This window comes from Megascapheus bottae, chromosome 4 (assembly GCF_031878675.1).
Source record: "Megascapheus bottae isolate mThoBot1 chromosome 4, mThoBot2.hap1, whole genome shotgun sequence".
NCBI classification, from domain to species: Eukaryota; Metazoa; Chordata; class Mammalia; order Rodentia; family Geomyidae; genus Megascapheus; species Megascapheus bottae.
Window position 1 is genome coordinate 14,513,952 of NC_143512.1, and position 17,235 is coordinate 14,531,186.

General features: G+C 40.7%; 1 protein-coding gene across 1 annotated transcript in view; it reads right to left on the minus strand.

The window, feature by feature from the left end:
• The window catches only part of Kdm3b (lysine demethylase 3B), a 76,723-nt gene that overhangs the window by 16,058 nt on the left and 43,430 nt on the right, over positions 1-17,235 (minus strand). Inside the window, exons 9-15 of the mRNA XM_090331446.1 lie at positions 15,593-15,794; positions 12,727-12,941; positions 11,473-11,625; positions 8,336-8,443; positions 6,028-6,155; positions 3,854-4,133; positions 2,762-3,018 (exon numbers count right to left, since the gene is read on the minus strand). Of these exons, the coding sequence (XP_090187572.1) occupies positions 2,762-3,018; positions 3,854-4,133; positions 6,028-6,155; positions 8,336-8,443; positions 11,473-11,625; positions 12,727-12,941; positions 15,593-15,794 (1,343 nt within the window). The remainder of the gene's footprint in view (positions 1-2,761; positions 3,019-3,853; positions 4,134-6,027; positions 6,156-8,335; positions 8,444-11,472; positions 11,626-12,726; positions 12,942-15,592; positions 15,795-17,235) is intronic.

Sequence of the window (17,235 nt, forward strand, 5' to 3'; positions counted from 1 at the left end):
AGATCAATCAAAGTGGTAGGTTTCTACATTAACAGAGGAATTGGATACTTTCCAATTCTTACCCACTACCATGCCACTGAGTATTTCTCATTTGTTTCAGCTGATGGAAAAGCTCAGGCTCAAAAATAAAAGTGACATTTGTAAGGTCACAGAATGGAAGAGGGGATAGACTTTTGTAAATTTGATTATTATACAAAAATGTATTCATATAACACTCTGAGAAAAGTAAGAAAAAGAACAATTACAAATATAACAAAATAATTATTTCTATAAATCACTTATCAAAAAGAGGAAACAATCCAAATTGTACAGGCTCGCTCAATCAACCATAGTATGCCAAATTTTAGTCATTAATTATACGTAAACTATAAACCACATTCATATATTTATTTGAAATAACCTGCAAGATATATAAACTAAAAAAACAGGAAAGCAAGTTGTAATGTATTTGTATAAAAAGGGGAAAAACTATATACAGGACAGTATTTCTGAAAAATAACACCAAGAACAATGGTAATCTCCAGAAAGGAGATGCTTGAGAACAAGAAGGAAACTCTTTGTATTTCTTAAATTTTATACCGTGTGGATTAATTCATTCAACAAAGCTTATTAAATATGACTAAAGATCAGACACCATCGCACTAGTGATATTATTAGTGAGTAAAAAAATGTCTTTAGGAGAGGAAAGAGACAGAAACTAAAACAAAACAATGTATGTAGGTCAGACAGTTATATGTGCTATGAAAAAAAATAACAGGGAAAAGCTATAATGTGGCAGATGAGACTATATGAAGCTGGGCACTAGTTGCTTATGCCTGTAGTCCTAGCTACTCAGGAGGCTGAGATCTGAGGATCAAAACCAGCTGGGACTGAAAAGTCCCTGTGAGACTCATCTCCAATTAACTACCAGAAAACCAGAAATGGCCCTATGGTTTGAAGTGGTAAAGTGATAGTCTTGAACAAAAGAGCTCAAGGTCAGAGTCCAGGCCCTGAGTTAAAGCCCCAAGACTGACCAAAAAAAAAAAAAAAAGGCCAGGTGTGGTGGCTCATGCCTGTAATCCAAGCTACTCAGGAGGCTGAGATCTAAGGATCAAGGTTCAAAGCTAGCCCAGGCACTAAAGTCTGTGAGACTCTTATCGCCATTTAACCAATAGAAAACTGGAAGTGGTGCTGTGGCTCCAGGAATAGGGAGGTACCCTTGAGCTGAAGAGCTCAGGGACAGCGCCCAGGCCCAGAGTTCAAGTCCCATAACTGACCAAACTAAAATAAAAAAGAAGAAGGAAATTCTAGGTGAATGATATAACAAGTACAAAGACCAGAGGAAGCATGCTATGTTCAAAAACAAGAAGGGAAGGGGCTGGGAGTTTGGCCTAGTGGTAGAGTGCTTGCCTAGCATGCACGAAGACCAGGGTTCAATTCCTCGGTACCACATACATAGAAAAAAGCCGGAAGTGGTGCTGAGGCTCAAGTGGTAGAGCTCTAGCCTTGAGAAAGTCCAAGGACAGGGTTTAAGCCCTGAGCTCAAGCCCAGGACTGGCAAGCAAACAAACAAACAAAGAAAACAAACAAACAAACCCAAGAAGGGTAGAATGGCTAGAACAAAGTGGACAAGAGGAAGACGAGTAAAGCCAGAGAGGAGAGTTAAAGAGAAACTGTCAAAGCCTTGAAATCTACTGTAAAGTCTCATGCCTGTAATCCTAGCAAGAGGCTGAGATCTGAGGATTTTGATCTGAAGCCAGTTCAGGCAGGAAATGTGTATGAGACTCCACAGCACCACTTCTGGCTTTTTGTGTTTATGTGGTACTAAGGAATCAAACCCAGGGCTTCTGCATGCTGGTAAGCACTCTACCACTAAGCCACATTCCTAGCCTCTGTGAGACTTCTATTTTCAACTAATCACCAAAAAGCTGGAGAGTAGGTAGAGCTGTGGCTCATGTGATAAGAGTGCTAGCTTTGAGCAAAAAAGCTCAAGGACAGCATCTAGGCCCTGAGTTAAGAACTGGCACGTGGGGGTGTGTGTACGCGCACATATGCACATACAGACACACCAGAAAATCAGCTTGTGAAAGAAATATGAAGACTTTGTAGGATTTTAGATATAGGTGGCCTGATTTGACTCACATTGTAAAAGAATTACTTCTGTGTTGAAAACAGATTGTAGAGAAGAAAGGAGGGGATGTATAAAGAATTTATCACAAAAGTTTAGGCAACAGAGGATGCTCAGATCGAAAGAAAGTAGATCTGTTGAGAAATAGTTGGATTATGAATAGATTTGAAGATCAAATGAAGGATTTGATTACAAATTATATATGAAATAAAAAAGAAGGAAGTTGCAAATGAGTCTAGCATTTTTGGGATAAGCAGTTGCTCAGGAGATGCCAATGGTCAAGGGATAAACACTATGGAGAGCAGGTACATGGGCATATCTAGATGTGTTAAAGGCATACTGTTACCCCCTCAGATATTCCTAGAGTATACTGTGTATACACTGCTAAGGTTAAAAAAATGAATGTCTGAAAGAAAATTAAGTGGATAAATGTAGTAACTTTTCTGGTGGTGACTAAATAACATCAATGTCAATACTTTTCCTGATTTTATAACATGGTACAAAAAAGGTTATTACTTAAGAAGATCTCAAAAATTCCCAAAACTTAAGTGAGATTTTTCAGCTTAATTATGTACCAGGATACCCTTCAACCCAGTCATCAGATCTCTTTCATGGAAAAACAGCAAAGGCTAGAGTGGTAGAGAGGATACTTACTGCTGAGGATGTAGAGAAGACCGGGGGAAAGGGTATGCCTGTGTCCAAGGGGGTTTGAGGAAGTTTTCCAGGCCCGGAGTGAAGGAGGTCTCGAAGGCTGGAGCCCTCAGTTTTGTTGTTAGAGGCAGTGGGACCCAGTAACAGACTGTTAAAAAGCTTTGGAGTCAATGGAGAGACTTTTGCAGTAGAGTTGAATGAGTCCAGCCCAAAGGGTGAATGAGACTCTTTATTGAGCACCGACCTCAGGGACCCTGCTTCTGTAAGAACATAACCAGGAATAGTATTAGGCACAGTAAGGAACATCCAGCAATTGATTCCTAAAAATTAGCTAAGTGGCCCACAAACTGAGTAAGATTTATCTTGGCCAAGCCTAACAAGGAGGTCTCAAGACCAATGAAAATTCTCCTACTTTTCCTGATACAAACTGCACATGAGTGTGGTCTAGTGGTAGAGTGCCTGCCTAGCATGTCTGAAGCCTGGGGTTTTATTCCTTGGTACCACATACACAGAAAAAGCCAGAAATTGTGCTGTGGCTCAAGTAGTAGAGTACTAGCCTTGAGAAAGCCCAAAGACAGTGCCCAGGCCCTGAGTTCAAGCCCCAGGACTGGCAAAAAAACAAAAAAAAAAAAACAAAAAAAAAAAACGAGAGGGGGGGGGAAATTGCATATATTTCCTTTTGTTCCTATAGATTTTTCACTTTCTAATACTTAGAAAAGTAAATCTTCAGAATACTTGTATTCATATGGAGTGTTTGTTAAAAATGGAGATTGTTAGTCTTACTCCCATTTTAACAATTCCCATTTTAAACTACTGCTTTAAACCTAGCTCTAAATTATGGCTCCAGGAAAGAACCACCTGGAAAGCTTGTTAAAAACCTTGCACCAATTCTGACTAAGGATGTCGAGGGGAGGGCCCACATACATGCATTTTTAAAATAGCTCTTCTTCTAGAAAGAAACTGAAAGACATTTCCTCCTTTTATTTGACCAGCCACAGAAAGCAATGAGCATATTTCACAAATGTGGATGGTAATGTCTGAGTTTGAAAATAATCTAAGGACTCCTCACAGAAAGGACAGAAGTTGTTATCTTACCTTTTGTTTCTTCTTTTGCCTTTTGAGTTGCTAAATCTGCCAACCAATGCAGGGCAGAAGAAGGAGGAGCAGTGTCCGGGCACGGGGCCCTGATGGCTTTTAGCTCACTATTGCTATTTGATGCTGAACCATCTGCTTTCAGGGGCTCTTCTGATCTGATGTCAGTGCTGTTAGCTTTGGGAACATGGTCAGGCTCTGGTGTTGTTACTGCTGTAGTTCCTCCTCCTCCTGAGAAGGTAGTTTCATTTCCAGAAGAGGCACTAGGGTTTATGCTAGGAAGCTAAAGCATACAAAGTGCTGGTTAGAAGCATGTTTAGAGTGGTGAGTTGGATACAGAAAAGTAAACATGACTGGCAATGGCTGCTGATGTTATATAGGTCTGGGAAGAAAAACCTGATACTGTCCCCATAAACTGTTATTTCATCCAACATGCATTTGTTGAATTTTACAATATGCCAGAATCTAGGTTATGTCCTAAAAAACAAAGTAATTAAAACTAAAATTAAATATTTAGCATCACTAAAATTATTTCTACAATAGATAATCAGTAAATATTAGCTAGGCCTTCCCGTCTCATTACTGCAATCTCAGCTACTCAAGAGGATAAGATTTAAGGATTGGGGTTCAAAGTAGCCTGAGCAGGAAAGTCTGTGAAACGTTTATCTCCAATTAACCAGCAAACCCTGGAAGTGAAGTTGTGGCTTAACTGGTAGAGCGCCAGGTCCTGAGTTCATGCCCCAGTACTGCAACAAAAAACAAAAACAAAACAAAAAACAAAAAGTCTAAAATTTCTTTCCAGTGGAAAAATCATTGATTCATAAAATTGTTCTTGGGATTAAATGAGAGTATATGCAAAGGCCTTAGCCTGTTTCTGGCACATAAGTATATAATACATGGTCAATACGCTACTATTACTGAATTTTTAAAATTATTTGCTCTACTGATATTTCAACTCTACTGAATTAGCATCTCTATGCCCCTTATAATCAACCATGAAGTCCATTAAAAAAGTAAGCAGGGTACCAGGAGTGTGGCCTGGTGGTAGAGTACTTAGCATGCATGAAGCCCTGGATTCAATTCCTCAATATCACGTAAACAGAAAAAGCTGGACGTGCTTTTTACAAGTGCCTGGCTTGACAGGTTCTTTATAAACCAAAACCCCAAGCCTGGTGCCAGTAGCTCATACCTGTAATCCTAGCTACCCTAGAGTCTCAGATCTCAGGATTTTGGTTAGAAGCCAGCCCAGCAGGAAAGTCTCTGAAACACTTATCTCCAATAAACTACCAAGAGAGCTGGAAGTGGAGTTGTGGTTCAAGTGGTAGAGTGCTGGCATTGAACAAAAAGATTAGGAACAGCATTCAGGCAAAGCTGAAACCCCAGGACTGGCAAAAAACAAAAACAAAAACAAAAAACAAGAAACCTACTTGGGAAGCTGAGGTTTGAATCGAAGTTCAAAGCCCCACTTAACTAGCTATGAGCAAAAAATCTCAGGGATAGATCCCAGAGTCCAATCCCCAGGAGTAGCACCAAAAGCAAACATAAAAGAAAACTAAAAACCAGAAACAAACAAAAAGCAACCAAGCAAAAAACTTGTTTAAAATAATAGTCAGGGGCTGAGAGTTTGGCCTAATGGTAGAGTACTTGAGGCTCAAGTGGTAGTGCCTTAAGAAAGTCCAAGGAGAGTGCTCAGGCTCTGAGCTCAAGCCCAGGAGTGGAAAAAAAAGAAAAGAAAAAATGAATAAAAAAGTACATCAGAGAGAGGAAATATCCCTTGAGTACGTATTTTGAGGCTTTCTCTACAAATGTTTCCCCATTCCCATTTTTCCAGAAACTTATAAAGCCTGAACATTGTTGAAAATAGGGCATTTCTTGGTACCAAGAATTAATGCTTTACTTTTTTTTTGGGGGGGGGGGGGGTCATGGGGCTTGAACACTAGGCTTAGTCACTGTCCCTGAGCTCTTCAGCTCAAGGCTACTGTCCTACCCCTTGAGACATGGCCTCATTTCCCATTTTCTAGTGGTTAATTGAAGATAAGAATCTCTCAGACTTTAGTGCCCGGGCTGGCTTTGAACTGAGATCCTCAGATCTCAGCCTCCTGAGTAGCTAGGATTACAGGCGTGGGTCACTGCGCCCAACTTTGCTTTACTCATTTATATCTACATATACTACTTACCTGTGACATCCCATTGGTGACAGCAGGTCTTAAAACAGATTTGTTTTGCCGACTAATACAAGGGCAATTTGCTTTAATTCCCCACTTGCCTCGAGCAGCATGTACCATGTCTCCAATATTGTAAAGAGCTAGAATAATAGATAACAGTTTATCAGTACATCTGTATGTGCCATGTGTTGTACTAGGGTTTCTTATTTCCTTACCAATATTTTACTGTTGTAACTGCTCTGTATATGTGTGTTTGTGTGTTTGTGTGTGTGTGCATGCGCGCACGTGCCATCTGGGGCTTGAAGTCTGGGCCTGAATGCTGTCTTGAGCTTCTTTCTCAAGGCTAGAGTTCTACCACTTGAGTCACTACTGTACTTCCACTTCTAGCTTTTTGATGGTTAAATGGAGATAACAGTCTCTCATGAACTTTTCTGCTCAAATCTTGATTCTTAGTTCTCAGCCTCCTGAATAGTTAAGAATATTGTGTAAACCACCGGGTGTTCAGCTGTAAATGCTTTTATTCTTATATTTTAGTGATAAACCTCAAACTGATAATTTAAGTCATTTGCTCAGGAATATAAAATTGGTAAATGGAAGTATGAAGATTCCAACATAGGTTAAGCTTAGTTCTAATGCTCTGTGTCTTCTAACCACTAAGCCACACTGTCTTCTCTAGCAAACATTACAAGAAATTCTCTAAATTCTAGGGATGGACTTCTTAATGGGTATGAGTATAAATACTGGGCAGGGAATGTGGTTTAGTGTAGAGTGTTTGCCTAGCATGCGTGAAACCCTAGGTTTGATTCCTCAGTACTACATAAATAGAAAAATCTGGAAGTGGCACTGTCCCTCAAATGATAGAGCACCAACCAGGCTTAAAAGAAGTTCAGAGACAGTGCCCAGACCCTGAGTAAAAGCTCCAGGACTGACCAAAAAAAAAGAAAAAAAAGAAAAAAATGCTTTGAAAGAGTAAAATACTGTAAATTTTATTGTCAACTATACTTATCAACAATAACAACAAAAAAAAGTTAAAAAAATCAGTGTAGCCAGGCACCAGTAGCTCACATCTGTAATCCTAGTTACACAGGAAGCTGAGATCTGAGGATTGAAGTTTGAAGTTAGCCCAGGCAGAAAAGTTACTCTGAGATTCTTATCTCCAATGAACCACTCAAAAACTGGAAGTGGCACTATTTGCTCAAGTGGTAAACCACTAGCCTTAAGCACAAAGAGGTTTGAAGATAGCTCCCAGGCCCTAAGTTCAAGCCCCACAACTGACCAAAATAAATAAATAAATAAATAAATAATCAATGCAAATTGCACATGTACATGTACATTTAACATGCTTAAACCAGCACAGAGCAGGCATCCTACCAAGCACCCAGGAAGCCCTCATTTGGAAGCAGTGAGTTACACAGGATCTAAGGAATGTTCTAAGCTTTCAAAGTGAAGAAAAGAGTATCTGACAAGGTGGAGCAGAACATGCAGTGGCTGTATGCACTCTCATATTTATATCTAATATTAAAATTCTGAGAAATCTGGTGAAATTTAATTTTTAAAAAAGTCATTTCAAGGCTGGGAGTTTTGCCTAATGGTAGAGTGCTTGCCTAGCCTGCACGAAGACCTGGGTTCGATTCCTCGGTACCACATACTTAGAAAAAGCTGGAAATGGGGCTGTGACTCAAGGGGTAGAACTCTAGCCTTGAGAAAGCCCAAGGATAGCACTCAGGCCTGAGTTGAGTTCATGCCCCAGAAGTGGCAAAAAAAAAAAAAAAAAAAAAGTCATTTCAAGCTGGGCATGATGGCTCATGCCTGTAATCCTAGCTACTCAAGAGGCTGAGATCTGAGGATCTCGGTTCAAAGCCAGCCTGGGCACTAAAGACAGTGAGACTCTTATCTCCAATTAATCACTAGAAAAGTGGAAGTGGGGCTGTGGCTCCAGGGGTAGGATGGTAACCTAGAGCTGAAGAACTCAGGGACAATGCCCAAACCCAGGAGTAGGGCAGTAGCCTTGAGGCTAAAGAGCTCAGGTACAGTGCCCAGACCCAGAGTTCAAGCCCCATGACCACACACACACACAAATAATAAAATAAGATAAAAATTAAAAAAGTCATTTTACCAGGTGTAATTAAAAATCATTTCACCAAATTTTATAGGATTGTGAATATCTCAAAACTACTTTTTTTTGTTTTAGGCTGGGGATATAAATGAGTGGTAGAAGCACTTTTCTAGTATTCAATCCTCAGCACCACAAAACCGAAACCAAACTAAGTAAAACACAGTCCCCCTCCCCCAACCAAATCTATGAAAGAAATGTTCGTACCTGTACCAGGGATGATCTGTGTGGGCATGAGGTTCTCTGGCTCATGAGACTGCCCCTTTGCACATTTTAACCAGGAGAAAACCTCTTCATCACCCATTTCCTCTGTCTCTGAAACAGAAATTAATGCTTTCACTTATGAGGGTTATAAGGTGGATTCCTCTCACCGAGAGGAAGTTTCAAAACCCTAAGGGTCTCATCTTCTTATGTTAAAGAGAACAACGGTAACTTAAAAAACAAAATAAAACTGTGTGTTCAAACTGTTTTGAACTGAGAAGCACTTAAGTTTCAGGAATTTGTGCACGCTAGGCAATGCTTTATAGTTGAGCTAAATCCCAAGTCAATCCTTATAGCATTCTGTAAAGTATATGACAAAGTTTGCAAAATCTAAAAACTAAAATCTGAAACATTTGTTGTGTACACATTTTTTTTTTAAAAAAAAGGGATATTTAACCTGCATTTTGGATCCCCGCCCCCTTTTTTTTGGCCAGTTCTGGGGCTTGAACTCAGGGCCTGGCCACTGTCCTTGGACTTTCTCAGGGCTAGTTTTCTACCATTTGAGCCACAGCACCTGTTCTGGCTTTTTCTGGTATGTGGCTGGTACCAAGGAATGAAACACAGGTCTAGGTGAGTACTCCATCACTAGGCCATGTTCCCAGCCCCTCCTTTTTAAAAGTTTCTGTTCAGTCGTGGGACTTGAACTCTGGGCCTAGGCGCTGTCTCTGAGCTCTTCAGCTCAAGGCTACCACACTATGCCTTGAGCCATAGTGCTACTTCCAGTTTTCTAGTGATTAATTTAGATAAGAGGCTCTGGGTCTTTAGTGCCCGCTCTGGCTTTGAACTGCGATCCTCAGATCTCAGTCTCTTGAGTAGCTAGGATTACAGGCACCTGGCAATCATTATTCTTTCTATATAGCTCTACACTTAAATTTGCTTAGATTTTATGAAAGATAATTACATCTGTGTTCATGAGGCATACTGGGACTCATATTGAGGCAAGGAGTTTTCCCTGTGCTAATAGCTGAAAGCTGCCCCTGGGAGGAATTGTGAGAAATTCCTTATTTGTTTCTTTCTCTCAAGGGTCACAGTTCAATGTCTGACTGGCCATGTCTGAAACTAGGATTTCGTATATTTTACCCAGTTTTCTTGTTATTTATAATAGAAGGGCAATTCTTGTAGCAGCTAAATCTTTAATGGGCGGGAGTGAAAGACTATAACAGCTAACATTTATGGAGTACCTAGTGGCTATCAGGTCCTAGACAACCATTTGTAGACAAAAACTCATTTACTACTCATGACATTTCATTACTCATTTAAACTCATAATAACTCAATAATTACTATGAGGATAATAAGGATATTATCTGTGTATTATAGACAAGGAAACTGAAGTTTTGATGGCTTAAGTAACTAGTCCAAGATACTGAAGCTGGTATACTAGGATGTAGAAGTAAGTAGCATAAACTCTTGTAAGTAAATTTAAACAACAACAGCAACAAAAGTCACTGTTAGGTTGGATGTGGTAGTATACACCTGTAATCTCAGCACTCAAGAAACAGTCAGTGCTGGGCGCAGTGGCTCCCATCTATAATCCTACTACTCAGGAGGCTGAGATCTGAGGGTCAAGGACCAAAGCCAGTCAAGGCAGGTTCATCAGAGCCTCTTTTCTCCAGTTATCCAGCCATAAGCTGGAAGTAGAGTGTGGCTCATGTAGTAGAACACCAGCCTTGAACAAAAAAGCCAAGCAACAATGTAAGGCTTTGAATTCAAACTCTAGTACTAGCATACATACCAAAAAAAGGTTATTTTATTTTTCCCACTCATCCTCATTATTATTTGTGTGTGTGCGTCTTCTGGGGCTTGAACTCAGGGCTTGGCACTGTCCTTGTTTTACTTTCCTAAGAGTATTCTCCTTTGGTCTCACTGTGTGACGCCTAGAATCTTGTATAATTTATCATGTTCCCATTTAAAATACATACTAGGAGAGGAAACATGGGACATTTGTCTCTATGAACTTGGTTTACTTCACTTAATATGATTTGTTCTAGGTCCATCCATTTCCCTGCAAATGACATTAAATTATTCTTTCTAATTATCAGTCTGAGTTTTTGCTGGCTATTCTAGATATGAGTCTTTTTCTTTCTTTCTTCTTCTTCTTCTTTTTTTTTCGATAGTGGGACTTAAACTCTGGGGCCTGGTACTGTCCTTGAGATCTTCAGCTCAAGGCTACTGCCCTACCCCTTGAGCTACAGCTACAGCTCCACTTCCAGTTTTCTGGTAGTTAATAGGAGATTAGAGTCTCACGAACTTTCTGTACCCGGGCTGGTTTTGAATCCTGATCCTCAGATCTTAGCCTCATGAGTAGCTAGGATTATAGGTGTGAGCCACCAGCACCTGGCTTTTTTTTTGGCCAGTTCTGGGGCTTGAACTTAGGGCCTGGGTACTGTCCCTGACCTTTCTCAAGGCTAGCATTCTACCACTTGAACTATAGCACCAGTTCTGGCTTTTTTGTACATGTAGTGCTGAGGAATCAAACTCAAGGCTTCATGCATGTGAGGCCAAGCACTCTACCACTAAGCCACACTCCTTGGCGCAAAAGTGTATTTTTTTTTTCTTTTTTTTGTTCAGTCATGGGGCTTGAACTCTGGGCCTGGTCTCTGAGCTCTTCAGCTCAAGGTTAGTGCCATACCACTTGAGCCACAGTGCCACTTCTTGTTTTCTGGTGGTTATTTGGAGATAAGAGTCTTACAGACTCTCGTGCCCAGGATAGCTTTGAATCACAACCCTCCAATCTCAACATTCTGAGTAGCTGGGATTACAGGCATGAGCCATCGATGCCTAGGTCTTTACTGTACTCTTTATCTGGCTTATGTAACTGTAAAACACTTTGTACATCACTTTTATAATAATTTTAAAAAATAGGTTTTAGCTTAAAAAAAAAAACCCAGAACAATAAAAACAAACAACAAAAGAGTTTTATTTTTTTCCCCAGGCTGGCTTCAAACTACTATCCTCTGGATCTTAGCCTCCTGGGTAGCAAGGATTACAAGCTTGAACCTCAGGTATCTGCTTCAATTTCCAACTCTCAATACACACCTTCAGCTTACTTTAAGAACTGCATTGAACAATGTATTTCCTTACCACTACGTGGACGGCTTTTCCTGAGCCTGTAACAGTCAAGGCAGACTCCAAATCCACATTTGCGGCAAACCCAGTGGATATTGAAGAGAGTTGTTTCACATACATCACACATTTCCCGAACACCACGCACAGCTCGTTTCCATGCCACTTTCTCTGGTGGAACAAAGAAGGCATTGATTTATATAGCAAAAGACCCCACATCCACTGATCCCTATCCACTCATTTTGTCTAGCAATAAAATTGAAAGATTCACAATGTTTGTTTCCATCATAAGAGTAACAAAATGCAAGGAATTTATAGCATTCCAAATACTTCAGATAAGAGAACATAGGTCAATAGGAAATGATTGTTACAATTTGTCACTTAAGATGCTGTAAAGTCAGCCAAGTGCGGTGGCTCATGCCAGTCATCCTAGTTACTCAGGAGGCTGAGATCTGAGGATGAAGGTTCAAAGCCAGCCCAGGCACAAAAGGACCTGAGACTCTTATCTCCAATTAACCTCTAGAAAATGGGGAATGGGGCTTGGCTCAAGGGTAGGGTGGTAGCCTTGAGCTGAAGAGCTCAGGGACAGTGCCCAGGCTAAGTTCAAGCCCCATGACCCTCCCCCCCCCCCAAAAAAAAGATACTGTAAAGTCTTAGGGCTAGAGGCAGAAGAATCATTAATTCAAAGCAAGCTTGGACAACATATAGAGCAAAGATTTTTCTCAAAAACAAAAACAAAAAAACCAAACCATAATATAAAATTTTCAATTGTGGAAAATTGAAATAGGAAGAGTCTTCTCTGGAAATTTAGGGCACAATTTCAAAGTATGATTATTCTTGATCTGAAAATATAGTATCTCATAGGCTTAGAATATTAATAAAGTAGATTCTACAGGAAAATGTGGCACTAAAGTAGCACCTCATCTATTAACAAATCACTGTATTGCTTACTAATAGAAATTTGTTCAAAACAAACTAAAATAGTCAAGGTGAATCGAATCCAAATGGCGATCTAAATATATCCTATGGTAGCTGTTTGACAAAAATGAAGTAGAAGCAGAGATAACGTTTTTGGCTTGTTAATCATCAAAGACTGAAACAATGAGATATAGTGGATATAGTTAAGACGTTAGCTATAGGTTGCTACAAAAAGAAGTCTCATGGCTCTCACCATAGAAAATGTCAACCTCTACTCCCACCAATCTCCCTTTAAAAGAAAGAAAATAAAAATTTCCAAGTAGGAATGTATGGAAGATAAATAATAGGTCTTACGATGTGGTTCTACCATCATCATGGCCTCCTTCTCGGACATTACGAGCTGACAAAACTGGTCCCCAACATTGGCAAGGATGTATTTTGAGGTTTCTAGATCTATCCCTTCTGCTAAGGAGGAAGAGGGAATCCACAGGTTCATAGCGTCAGGGTCACTTTGCTGAGGGCTTAGAAACCCCTCCACACGAAGTACCCCTTTTCGGGTGAAGATCAACCTGAGATGGGAAAGTAGACAAGTTAAATAGTGTTGTCCCTTAAGATATGAAGGGGAATGGTTTTAGGCTTCACTTTCCAGCCCCAGATACCCAAACCTATGGTTACTCAAGACACTCATAAAATGTATGTTATATACAGGGGCTGGGAGTTTGGCCTAGTGGTTAAAGTGCTTGCCTAGTATGCATGAAGACCTGGGTTCGATTCCTTGGTACCACATACATAGAAAAAAGCCAGAAGTGGTGCTGAGGCTCAAGTGGTAGAGCTCTAGCCTTGAGAAAGTCCAAGGACAGTGCTCAGGCCCTGAGCTCAAGCCCAGGACTGGGGAAAAAAAAAAAATGTATGTTATATACAGATATACATAGATGGATAGCCCAACATATATTCTAAGTCATCTTGAGATTATATATAACACCTGATACAATGTAAATGCTAAATAAACAACTATTAATACTGCATTTTAAAAAGAAATGACAAAATTAGTTGAATGTTCAGTGTACACATACTTGTTTCCCTATCCACCTGTTCCACACCTACACTAGAATGTGACTAGATGACTGTAATCCTAGCTACTCAGGAGGCTGAGATCTGAGGATCAAGGTTCAAAATCATCGGAGGCACAAAAGGACCCAAGATTATTATCTCCAACTAACCTCTAGAAAACAGGAAATGGATCTTGGCTCAAGGGTAGCCTTGAGCTGAAGAGCTCAGGGACAGTGCCCAGGCAGAATTCAAGCCCCATGTCCCACAAAAAAAAAAAAAAAAAAAAAAAAAAAGTAAAAAATGTGACTAGAAAAAAAAGTCACCCTCACCCTCAAAGTCATACTTTTCTACCTCCAGTGGACCTAATATTATTCAGTAGAGCTGGTACCAGTAGTGCACCGAGGAAGCTGAGATCTGAAGATCCAAGCTCAAAGCCACATTGGGTAGAAAATTCTCTAGACACTTATCCACCAATTAACTTTCACTAGAAGAAACTTATTTCCTGGCATAAAGTTGGAAACAGAAGACTGAAGCAGTAGAATACCAGCTATTAATTAAAAAAAAAAAAAGTTGAGAGTTCAAGGTACTTAGTTTAAGCATTAATACTGATGCACATGAACAAAAAATGTTGTCCAATAGTCATGATACAGTTTTTTGGTACACTCCCCCCCCCCTCTCCTCTCTCTCCCCCTACTCTCTCTCTCTTTCCTCTCCCTCTCCCTATTCCCTCCCCACCTCTCTTCTTCTCCCTCTCCCTTCCTCCTCCCCTCTCTCTTGCCAGTTCTGGGCCTTGAACTCAGGATCTGAGCACTGTCCTTGGGATTTCTCAAGGTTAGAGCTCTACCTCTTGAGTCACAGCACCATTTCTGGCTTTTTCCTAGGTATGTGGTACTAAGAAATCAACCTGGGTCTTCATGCATGAGAGGCAAGCACTCTATCACTAGGCCAAACTCCTGGCCCACATGTCTTCTTTCCACACTTCTAAAATAACCTTCCCTAGAAGGAACTTATTTCCCATTTCATTAAGTGTGCAAAAGGTAAAAGTCAAAGCTCATTTTATACACTGTCACATATTCCTGCAATGGGCCCACTTCCCATCTAATTTTACCCTGATGAGGTCCCAGTGAAGGCCAGTATCTTTGCCTATATCTTACTTCTTTTTCCCAATCCAAAAGTTTGGGTACTGTCCCGGAGTACTTTTACTCAAGGCTAACACTCTACCACTTGAGCCACAGCACCATTCTTGGCTTACTCTGTGTATATGGTACTGAAGAATGGAACCCAGGGCTTCATATAGGGCAAGCACTTTACCACTAGACCACACTCCCAACACTGTTCTCTTTTTGATATTGTTTTTTGTTCTTTCTCCTTCTTTAACTTCCTTCCTTCCTTCCTTCCTTCCTTCCTTCCTTCCTTCCTTCCTTCCTTCCTTCCTTCCTTCCTTCCTTCCTCCCTTTCCTTCCTTCCCTTTCTTCCTTTCTATTATGTGTGTGTACATACATGTGTGCTGATTCTGGGCCTTGAACACAGGGCCACATGATCTCACTTAGCTTTTTCATTCATGGCTAGTACTCTACCACTAGTCATACCTCTATTTCATACATTATTTTCTTTTTCACCAAGTCAGCATTCTAAAATGCTCTAAAAATCTGCCTTTAAATCTGCTGTTATTTCAAATGACAAAAGCCACTCAGGAGGCTTAGACATGAGGACTGCAGTTCAAAGCCAGCCCATACAGGAAAGTCTGTGAGACTCTTATCTCCAATTAACCACTAGAAAACTGTAAGTGGTGCTATGGCTCAAGGGGCAGGTTGGTAGCCTTAAGCTGAAGAGCTCAGGGATAGCACCCAGGCCCAGAGTTCAAGTCCCATGACCGACTGAAAAAAAAAAAGTTCAGATATAATGCTTGGACCATGCATTCAAGTCCTAGGACAGGCACCAAAAAATAAACAAACAAACAAACAAAAAGGAATTCTGTTATATCATTGGTTTACCATGAAACTCAAGATAGGTACTCAGGGAACAGCACAGAGCTGCAGCTAAAACTGATCAACTTTCATTTATTTCAAATAATAACTAAGTGACTCCAATGACAGAACAGATCACAAAAGAAAAGTGGTAGGGAAAGGAAGAAGACATGTTTGAAGGCAGAAGAGAGAAATTTGGGTACCTCCGGAAGTGAAAGAAGCGGCAGGCTACAGTAGAATCATCTTGTTCTTGTTCCTTAAACTTCCGATACCGCTCCAGGCGGCACTCCCTACATTTGTGCAGATGAGGTGCCACGTTAATACATGATCCATCTTGAAGGAAAGGCTCTCCAGACTGCTTCAGCTTCTTCACTTTGCTTACATCTTTCAGCACTGACTGGCCAACTGTGATGAAGGAGGGAGGAGAAAAGGTTTTCATGAGATTTAGACAAAGACTAATAACAAAGCCCTCTTGGAGACACGGACTACTCTGTACCCAAAAAGGGAATGCAGGGAGCAGAGAGCATTCAACTGTAAACAAAGAACCTGTGGAAAGTACCTACACAGTGAAAATCACATAGGTGTGAAAAAGCAAAGCAGGGGAAAGGTGGTTATCATCTATCTGTCTCTAGTCCTTCGTGACATTACTATTTCTTTTTTCTCTTTTGCCAGTCTGGGGCTTGAGCTCTGGGCCTGAGCACTGTCCTTGGGCTTTCTTAAGGCTAGTGCTTTACCACTTGAGCCACAGTACCATTCCTGGTATTTTTCTACGTATGTGGTACCAAGGAATTGAATCTAGGTCTTCGTGCATGCTAGGTAAGCACTCTACTACTGGGCCAAACTCCCGGCCTGACATTACTGTTTCTTAATTAAGGCCTCTTGGGCTCCCAAAGGATATCAATTCTTCACTAAAACAGCTATTTTTCCCATCCAACCTTGTTTTACCCACTTCTGGACCATAACCTAATATCATAAACAAATGGATTTTGGTAGGTGTTAAAATTCTTATGTATGCTTTGGAGAAGAGCAAACTGAGATTTATCAAGTCTACAAAGGATTGCTATGTGAGAATGAACATCTTTTGGAGAAAGGGTCTTGTTATATATAGCCCAGGGCGGCTTTAAATTTGCTTTATGTAGTCTTTGCTGACCTTGATCTTCCTGCCTCAGTCTCTTCATTGCTGCTATTATAAACATGTCATCAACCCAGTTCTTAGTAACTCCCAGAAGTAAAGATGAGCTAAAGTAGCTGGGTGCTGGTGGATCATACCTATAATCCTAACTACTCAAGAGACTCAAATCTGAGGATCATAGTCTGAAGCCAGCCTGGACATATAAATCCTTAACTCAAACTAACAAGAAAAAACCCGGTACTGTGTCAGCCATGAATGGAAAACAACAAGAGATAGCATGAGGCCCTAAGTCCAAGCCCTAGTACTAGGAGGGAGGGGGTAGAGAAGGAGAAGAAGGAGAGGGAACAAGGGAAGGAGAGAGAAAGGGAAGGAGAGAGGGAGAGGGAGAGAGGGAGAAACAGGGAGAAAGAGGGGAGGGGAGGAGGAGAAAGAGAAGGGGGAGGGAGGGAGGAGGCGCGGAGAGGACAGAGAGAGTGAGTTCATTCTTATTTTCAATTAATCACAGAAAAAGCCAGAAGTGGCACTGTAGTTCAAGTGGTAGTACACTAGCCTTGAGCACAAAGAGGTTCTGGGACAGTATCTAGGCCAAGAGTTCAAGCCCCAGAACCAGTGAAAGAAAGGAAGGAAGGAGGGAGGGGTGGAAGGAAGGAAGGAAAAGAGTGATGAGCTAAAGAAGAAAAGAGCAAGATAAATACAAGGATATAATCCAAACCA